The sequence below is a fragment of the Ictidomys tridecemlineatus genome, chromosome 6 (genome assembly GCF_052094955.1).
Source record: "Ictidomys tridecemlineatus isolate mIctTri1 chromosome 6, mIctTri1.hap1, whole genome shotgun sequence".
In the NCBI taxonomy this organism is placed as follows: Eukaryota; Metazoa; Chordata; class Mammalia; order Rodentia; family Sciuridae; genus Ictidomys; species Ictidomys tridecemlineatus.
In genome coordinates this window covers 27,220,272-27,230,248 of record NC_135482.1, presented here as the reverse complement: position 1 = coordinate 27,230,248, position 9,977 = coordinate 27,220,272, and the positions used below count along the sequence as shown (strand labels likewise).

At 34.3% G+C, this 9,977-nt stretch overlaps 1 protein-coding gene across 1 annotated transcript; it reads right to left on the bottom strand.

Moving 5' to 3' along the window:
- Positions 1 to 2,089: 2,089 nt before the first annotated feature.
- On the bottom strand, positions 2,090 to 9,706 carry Lum (lumican). The gene is made up of 3 exons (XM_005324433.5): positions 9,392 to 9,706; positions 6,163 to 7,045; positions 2,090 to 2,933 (listed from the first exon to the last, which is right to left on the bottom strand). Exons 2-3 carry the CDS (start codon positions 7,022 to 7,024, stop codon positions 2,779 to 2,781), a joined length of 1,017 nt encoding a protein of 338 aa, XP_005324490.1. The 5' UTR covers positions 7,025 to 7,045; positions 9,392 to 9,706; the 3' UTR covers positions 2,090 to 2,778.
- Between the last annotated feature and the right edge of the window lie 271 nt (positions 9,707 to 9,977).

Genomic DNA, 9,977 nt, shown 5'->3' with positions numbered 1-9,977 from the left:
TTTTGTTCTTGCTATACTGGGGATTGAAACCAGAGATGCTTGACTACTGAGCTATAACCCCAGCCTTTATTGCTTGACTACTGAGCTATAACTCCACCGTTATTGTTGTTGTTATTATTATTATTATTATTATTATTATTATTAGAGAAGTTCTCACTAATTTATCCAGGCGGACCTCTAAATTTAGATTCTCTCACCTCAACCTCCTCAGTTTCTGGCATTATAAGTCTATGCCACTATACCAGCTAAAACTAACATTATTATTACTTTCTTAGACATAAAGAGATCAAGGTTAAGAGATCAATAAATATGTTTGAATATATAAAATTAATATTTATTCTCATTTATGTACTTTGGGAACTACCTTGCTTGTCTAGAAAAAAAAGGGGGGATTTTCTGCTTTTTAACTGTTAGATTTCACTTGTTTGATCGTAGTACATATTAAATATTTTAAAAATTGTGTGACACAAAACACCAGTATAAGCATCCTCTATGGATTCTCTTAAAAAATGGGAAATCTTATATTGTGTAATTTACAGAGCCTGTATATCTGGGGCACTGTGTCTGGTAATCCATATTTAGAAAATACCATGACATGCTGGTTAAGCACTAACAGTTTTGAAAAATACCAGGTAACTGGGGTGGAGATAAGGAGATGAGGGAAACACAGACAAGTTAGTCTCCGTATTTTCTTCTTCCATAACTCCCTAGGGCTGGGAAAGGGAGAGAAGAAGCAAGCAGGTATTTTGTGTTTTCTAGAAGTACCCTAAGAAGAAGAATCCCTTCCAGCACTATCTTGAGAAGAAGAATCCAAGAATGCAAGAAGGAGGTATTCCCAAACAGGATCTAAATAGTGTATCCCAGATGCTTCTACAAGGGAATACTATCATGACTTAACTTGATCCACATCTATCAAACTTTGTTCCAAAGGGAATTCATGTTTTAAGTTAATTACATTTTAGACTTAATAATAATATAGAATTTTGGGAGGAAGGAAATGAAACACTTTCAAAGATGTAGACAGACTGCACAGCAATACAGAGACAAAGCTCATGAAAGGTCAACACATGTTTACTAAGTGGAATTTATACCATATCCTCTACTACCTACTTGAGAATAGGTTTCCATGGATTATTGATGAATTTCATAGATAAGGGAAGGAAATTTTATTTTTGATTTATTCTATAATACTTTTTGTGGAAACAAAACAAAATTTAAGTTCATACCAAGAAATGGCTTGAGCAATATAACAGCCCAAGGAACTTAACATTAGGTAGAAAAGACATGAGGATCAAAAATACACCATTTCCTAATGTAATATACATTGCACATCTGACATCTGACTGTCAACTCAGTCTTAATTAATGATGGTCGTTTGGTGATAGAACATTTTATTGTGAGATAGAATTCACTAAAAATGTTCCATTAAAAACATTAAACTTCAATGTTTTCTTTTGTTTGGACACATATATGACTCTACAGGCATTAGTTTGGGATGAATATTTTGACTGCATGATGTTTGGCCACAAGTAGGCTTTATTAGCTAGATACATAGTATTTTAATACATTGTATGCTCTATTGTTTTCCATTGTGTAGAAACATGGATATCCACAATATGCTAAATGAAAGTTATTATTACTGGAGTTTGAGCTTAGAACTTACATTCCAAATACACTGGCATTAGCATACACTGATTTTTAAAATTTCAGTTTCAGAAAATTTTATATTCATTCTAATTCTGGGAACTACTCACCATTGAACTACCCACCATTTTCTTTTAAAAACCAAGAAATTATTAATCATTGGGATTTTATTATTAACACACCATTACATATGAATTGGCAAAAATAACATGCATGGGAATAATGGTAAATAGCCAAGCATGTTGTGCTATGTAAATACTCATTATCAGATGTGTTTAGTAACTCCTTGTAAGTGGATGCTATTTGAAGACTATTTATTTGGTGGGAAATCCTATGTGCACACCAGTAAAATATTTTAGGGTAGAGATGCCATTTGAATTTTAATGTATTCTTTTATACATTTCATACATGAGAGACATGAGTTTCACAAGAAGCCAAACAATGATGCCATTTGGTATGTTTTATTTTGCTATTAGCTTGTTAAACACAACATGCAAATAATAAAAAAAGAAACATACATGACTTAGAATGAAAAACAATCCTATAAAAGAAAAGCTTCATTGGGTAAATATGAAAATTCTTAATACTGAAAATAATTCTTTTGGTGTAGGTGGCTTCATAAATTCTGTTTACTATTTTGCAAAAATATTGGTCTTAAAATATACCACTTATTTTTCAACAGAACAAATTTGGACATAGCAAGATGGTTTGAGCTAAGACAGTACACATCCTTATATATTGAGACTACCATAATTTTAGGTGCATTAAATTAAGATTTAGGGGCTATAAAACTTGGCTAAATTCCATGCAAACAGTAAAATGTTTTGCATATTATTTGACAGTAGAGGTATAGAAAATAATAAATTTACAAATAAAGCATTGTGTTTGATGTCTATTTGTGTGTGTGTGTGTGTGTGTGTGTGTGTCCTTGTGATGAAATAGGCCTGCTTTTCATCTTTTTTTAAGTGGTAAATGTTTACAAAACATTTTCCCTTTGAACTTAAAACTCATGAAAGTAATGAACAACAACAAAAAATGGATACTCTGAAAACTTTACACACAAAGAAAAAAAAAAAACCTTAACCATAAAATACTGCCCCAGGATACACCTCATGTAACTGGAATTAGAAGGTATTAATTGACAGTGATTTCATTTGCTACACGTAGACATTCATACATATCAGGTGGCAGATTGTTGTGGGTGAGACGATTGCCATCCAAACGCAGATGCTTGATCTTGGAGTAGGACAATGGCCCCAGAATCTTACAGAAGCTTTTTACTTCAAACTCTGCAAATTAAAGCATAAAAAACTTCAATGTTTCCTTTTAGTGTTCTGCCTTGAAACAATCATTTAACAATTCCCTAAGTATATATTATCAAACATGTGTTCTTCTCACTTATATTGCGTACCTTTGAATTAGGTACCATTAAAAGTATATTTCAGGCTACTATAATGGCACTACAATATTTAGTAAATTGTAAATAAGGAAGCTCAGGATACTCAATACAACTTTGCAAAGAACAGGATTCATTGATTCTGATGAATAAGGTCTAGAAAGGCATTTACAAATGTGTCTTATTATCAAAGAAATCTTGAAATATTTAGTCTGACATGAAGAAATGTAAATTGATGTGGTTGTATAAACAGCCTCACCAATACATGCATCATGGGTTTTATGCATCTGAAAATAACAGATTTAACTAGATGTTCTCTAAAAAATGTTCTAGCAACCACACACCACAACAATGAATCAAAACTGCAAGGCAAAAACCAAATCATGGAATGTCCACCATCTGAGCCAACGTTCTTGTGTGGTTGAAAACTGCTGCAAATGAAAAACTGATTTAGTTTTTAATAGAAACCAAGGCTATTGTTGGGCTGCATGATTATGTGTGCACATAGAAACTATTTGTGTGCCTCTCTCTATTTAAGCTTAACCTTATGTAGTCTTCTATCTTGTCATTTTCTTTCACCCGAAAATGCTAGTTTAAACAATGGCTTCAGTGGAAACCCTAACCCACCATAGTCTTTTCCCCCAAGATGGTCTCTAAATAACTTCAGTGATTCCAGGATCTTTCTATGATATCTACCTCTGAGAAACTATGGAGCAAAGGAAAAAAGATGGGCACAGACTATGATGGGCTTCTACCTCTGCCACTTATCAGCTGGGTGGCTTGGAATACTTAGCTGATCTTCTTGTTTGATATAGCATATGTATCTCATTGTGTTGCATGAAGATGTAAATATGGTAGGTAAAGCACTTCATATAGTTCTTGTACACAGGGGACACTCTTAATTTTTTTCTTTTCCAACTTACTTCATATTAAGAAGGTTTATGATTAGGCTAATGCTTAGAGTTGCAAGATTAAAATATAAAAAAAATATTTCGGGCTAAAGAGCTGGCCTTCTGTATCTATTGGTTCCACATATTCATATTTAAACAACAACTTATCAAAAAATATTAGGAAAAAAATTGCACTCAAACATTCAGACTTTTAAGTTGTCATTATTTCCTAAGAATATAGCATAAAAATACTTGATAGAAATTACATTATTTTAGGTATTATAAGTAATCTAGAGATTAAAGTATATTGGAGTGTATGCGTAGATTAGAAGCAACCTCTCTGTTGTTTTACATAGGAGACTTGAGCATATGTGGGTTTTGGTATCCATTGAAATTTCTAGAACCAATCACCATAGATGTTGGGAGGCACCTGTATATTTGCTTATATTAGACATTACATATAACAGTGGACATTAAACCTTAGAGACCCTATTTATACTATCAGTATGTGGACAACTAATATGCATGATTACTACCTGGCAAAATAACCTAAGTTGAAGAGAAGGAGGATAGGACAAACTTCAAGAATACCTGACCAATACCAAGGATAAAGAAGGAAGTAAAGTAATGCTCATGTAACCTTTTCAAATGACCACCATGTGCTGGCACTTTGGTTTCAACCTCAGTGCGGCACTGAGTAACCTTTGTCCTTTCTCCTGTAGGTCATTTTTCTTATCTCTCTTACCAGCCCTTCCAACCTTCATTCATACAATGGATAACCAGCAAATGTGCCTGCATTTTCATCCTTCTGTCTCATTTCAGAGAAAAAAGTAGCCTTGTGCTGGTGGCTAATCTCCACCCACTAAATCTAATGGATCTCTTCATTCATCCAAATTTCTTGATCATTTTGATCTGTGAAAATATCCTTCCTCCTAACCCCAAATGTTTAAAATGTGGAATCCTGTATTGCTACATAAAGAATTCCACACTTGAAACAACTATAGAAGCTAAACTATGTTAGCTTGATTGTGTAACATGTGGTGGTCAAACAGTACCAATCCTTATTTTCCAGATACAATAAGGAAAATAGTGTTTGAGTTGGTACCAATGATATCCTTCATGAAAGCACCCCAGCCCTACTAGAAGCTACAGAAAACTGCTTAAGAATTACCATGTAGTCATAAGATATACTGTAATTTTCTGATAGCAATATCTTTATCCAATATGACAAGGAGCCAATTTTCATTAAATAAAAGTGCTTAACTTCAATACAGTATTTGCAAAGACAACTGCTGTATATGCAAATTAGAGTTCTCTACCTGATTTTTCATTTATAAAACCTGACTGGTGAATTGTGATTTTGTTGTCTGAAAATAGCTTGTTAATGAGTATGGCAAGAATGATGGATTTTTATTTCCCACCAAAATCTATATTACTTCAATTGAAAATGCCCCAGAAGACACAAGAGGATTGGGTCAATCTCCATCCAGAAGATAGATGAAAAATAAAATATGGAAGCAAGAGAAGAGAAGAAATCCAAAGAAGGGAAGAATTTTGTAGAAGAAAAGTTTCTCTTACTATACCATTTTCAAAGATAAGGAAATTCTAAACTTTATTTGCTTTATATAATTTTTCTTCCATAATCTCCCTCAGAGTCCATTGGAACACCTTGAAGTCCACACACACCATAACAGAGATAAGAGAAGTGGATGATGGTCAAGGTTAACAGAGTAACATGCTGAGTCTCAAGTAAAGGTGCCAAGGAAGACCATGAGAGCACATGACTTGTGGTGCAAGTCATGGGAGAGAGGGTTAAAAGTCTCCGCTAACTGTATCTCTTCTGAACTTATTTGTTCCTCCCTGAGCTGGATCTTGCCAGAAAATAAGTATAGGAAATAAATTTAAGTCATGAAGGAATTAAATAATAACAGATAAATATTGAGAGATAATAAAGCAAGATAATTAACACAGAATATTAAATTTAATAAAATTTCATATTAAATTCCTTTGTCTTAACTATTCTTCATTTTCACATTCCAAAGAAAGTCTAGAAAGAATTGGATACTCAACTGAGCTAGAGATCTTATATTTTTTAATTAGAGGGATCTTTTGTTGATATTTTAATTCATTTCTATTAAATATAGTCAGAAGCAATATTTTTTTTGCCCAGCTTAGGCTTTGAAAAACTTTGGATTATACAAAAATCAAACATTGGCACAACTTTCTACTTACTTTCAAGTTCATTAACCTCCAGGTAATAGTTTTCAAGATTTTCATTAACTGTGGGTATGCTCTTAAGTTTATTATAAGAGAGATCCAGCTCCAACAGAGATGATATATTAAAAGAATTTCCAGGTACCCCACTATCAGCCAGCTCATTGTGAGATAAACGTAGATACTGCAGCCCATTAAAACGCTTGAAATACTCATCGGGGATGTTGTTGATCTTGTTGTTGTCTAGGTAGAGGGTTAGAAGAGATCCTGGGAGACCAGAAGGCAGTTTGGTCATCTGATTGAAGCTCAAGTCGAGGTACTCAAGTGACTTGAGACCTTTTAAGGCTGCTGAGATGGCATCCTCTTTGAGCTGATTGTGTTGGAGGTGGATGAAGGTCAAGTTTACCAGTCCCTCAAAGGAGCCAAGTTTAGAGATCTTGTTATGAGTAAGCTGCAGATCCTCGAGTGATTTGGGGAGTGGGCCCACAGACTCTGTCAGATTGTTGTAGTTGATATGCAGCTTCTTCAGCTGTTTCAGTTTAGAGAACACTTTTCCTTTTATCTTGGAGTTTTCCAGAAGGTTGTGATCTAGAATGAGCCACTGCAGATCAGTTACGTTTTCAAAGGCCTTTTCATCGATATGGTCAATCTGGTTATTCCTAAGGTAAAGATACTTGATTCCAGGGGGCACCATGGGCACACTTTTCAGTTTCAGCTCATCGCAGTACATGGCAGTTGGGTAGCTTTCAGGGCAGTTACACTCTGGTGCACAATTTGGTGATGATTGCCCATAAATGGATAGAGGGAACTCATAATCATAGTAATGGCCACTGGCACCACTAATTAATGCCAAGACGAGAGTAAATGCACCTAGGTTCATTTTCAGCAAATGCCTTGAATCCTAAATAAGAAGTGGAAACATAAATCGTTATATAATGCCATGCTTTCAAGAAAAGAAAATTCAATTTGCAATGTGCATTTTGTTGTATTAGTTGTCCAGTGCATCTAAAAATAGCATCTTTACATTTTTTTATTTAAGTATATGATTAGAGGTGTATGGTTACAACTTTGGGGCCAAGAACAGGTTTCAGATTAGATGGCATACACAGGCGCCCCCTTCTGGGCAACCCACACATAACTTTTCTAGTTTTTCTCTTTTGGTCCTCCCTTAATTAAATGATTTTCTTCAAGAAGTTGCTGGGTGATGCTCATTGACCACAATGTCAGAACACTGCTTCAGAACATTTCTCAAATATAAATTTCTCAAGAATAAATGAAAATTAGAAGACAATTGTAAACTTCATACTGTACCCTATCATTCAACGTCATTAAAATGTCTCATTAAGAAGATCTTTACTGGGAACATGGACAATCTGTGGTTTTCCCTGGAGACAGCAATTCTTATTACATTTGAGGTGGAAGGGGAAGGGGGTACATTCCTTTAAAAGTGTCTGGTTATTGTTGGTTCTGAAAGAGGGAAATAGAATTCTTGGTCTGGGTGTTTATTTACATTATTTCAAGTTTTGTTTAACATTCCATATTTTCAAACACATTTCAGAACTATTCTAAAACTAATATTTATAAAACAAATGTTTATTAGAGAAATGTTAAATATTCTAAGAATTCTTAAATCTAAAAAGACTTCCAACTGGTAGAAAAAAAAAATTTTCCAACTTTTGAAATATAGTTCTTTTTCCCAATAACTCATAAGTTGTCTATCTTTATTCATGACCAAATTTAAGGTGGCATGATTTGATTATCTGGATTGTAGTGGCCTCACAGAGTAGAAATGAGAAAGAGGTGAGAATGAAGGAAAGTTTGTTTTTTTAATGCTGGCATCAGGAACCATGCAGGAAAGGATTAAGTTAAAAATAAAAAAAAATTTAACATAGTTTACAACTGTTATCTTCTCATATGAACATATTTCTAGGATGAGGCTCAGTAACAAGGAGGTCAACTGTGCAGAAAAGTGCAGGTTTAGCACTTTAGGAAAAGGAAAACTAGAATATAAGAGTTGGACTTCTATAGACTAAGGAAAACTGGTAGCTCTGGAGAGAAATCACTAATGTGAATAGAATCCACATTTCAATACTACGGAATATCATATTTTCCCATGAGACGTATGAGACAAGATTTTGGATCAAGGTAGTTTGGAACAAGTAGGATTTGGAGGATGAAGAACTCTAAACATGTTTTCTTTAACTTTGAATCATAAGGAACTTATGTTAGCTGATAAAACATTTTTTAAAAAAGCTACTAGAAGCACTTAGGTCACTAATATCAGATGTAATCAGATTCTTGGTAAATTATTCCCTAAGATTATGATGGAGTCATTTAATTCAGTGGACAGGACTTGGCCATGATGATCACTTAAGTAAAAAGAACATGCTGACATGTTCCTGGGCTTCTTTGTAAGTTGCAGTAAGTTAATGCTACAAAGATAAGTCTAGTTTCATTAATAAGTTTCTACCTCATTTTTTGAGTATCCACCAGCACAGTCATGGTAACTATAATGTGAGTTTGGAGTAGTAACTAAAAATGCTTCCAATTTTTTTGTCAGAGTGAAAACCAGGGCTCTGAATTCAAAGAGAGTTTGTAACCCATATAATGCCTCCACTATGAGAAAAATCACACTGTATTTTTTTTCCTACTTTTTTTTTCAAAATACCTGTGGCTAGAGAGGAATTTTTTTTTCAAAAAATAAATCATTTCCCAGAAATTCTTTAAAACATGTTCCTTAAAGCATACATTCAACATTATCCAAAACTTTAAAATTCACAAAATAGGAAAAAAGCAATCTGTAAATCCTTTAGCTCACATTTTATAACACAAACTATTGATGGTGATTTGTAACAAATTATAACTATGTCTGTATCACAAAACATTTTGAATGATGATTGAAGTGACCTTTCTATCCTCCAATATTAGGTTCCCACAATACTAACATACATAACTCATTAGCCTGAAGAGCAAACACTTAATTTCCATTCTTTCACAGTGTCTAGTTTAGCTCTTCTCTCATCCTAACCTTGAAACATTTTGTCATTCCCCTTGCCAATCAATACAACCTGAACATTTAGAAAACACAATAAACAAAAGGAGAAAGTAAATGGTCAGAATGGTGGGTTTGCATTTGAATAGCCATTGGCAAATCTGTTCTGAATTTTTTTTTTTTCCTGTTTCTGTTACAATAAACACTGTCCCAAACAGTAAGCATCCCCTGGGCTATAGTTAAAACAGCACTTACCTCGATTTCTTGACACTGCTTCCTTTAATTCTTAAAGCAGATGCACTGGGACAAGAATCCACCAATATATGCTGTAAACTCTGTCGGGAAGGAACTGGCTGCCAGATTCTTAGTGATACCAGAGCTGAGGAGGGTGGGGGGGGACCAGCAAGTCACTGCAGTCTCTGAATGGAGTTATGTCATTGTGGGGCTCTTGTGGTGTGGCATGTTAACACTCTGCTCTCTAACGAAGTGCAGGTGGACGTGCTGAGCAACCACAACCCAGCTCATTCCCTATGGAATGAGGGAGAGATACTTGCTTAACTAGCTCAAATACTATTGCTTTTAACCAGGACTTGAGTCCTGCTCCAGATGAGGCAACTCAGTGAGAAAGTGTCTCTTAGAATCTTTACTTCTGTGGCTGTGGCAACAATTAAGTGTGATTTGTTTGGCCAACTATTATGTTCATTTAAAGTTCTCATATATCATAAACAGAGCAAATAATTTTGAGAAAATGCAAATCAGCATCAGATAAACTAAAATCTTCGTGTTCATCACTCTGGGAATCTATATTGATTTACTTGGACTAAATTAAACTTTTGTTAAG

Excerpts from the sequence above, each read along its gene's own strand:
- Lum (XM_005324433.5), bottom strand. The coding sequence starts at position 7,024 with ATGAACCTAGGTGCATTTACTCTCGTCTTGGCATTAATTAGTGGTGCC. Across the intron at positions 2,934-6,162 it reads GGAGGTTAATGAACTTGAAA|AGTTTGAAGTAAAAAGCTTC; the intron begins GTAAGTAGAAAG and ends TTTAATTTGCAG.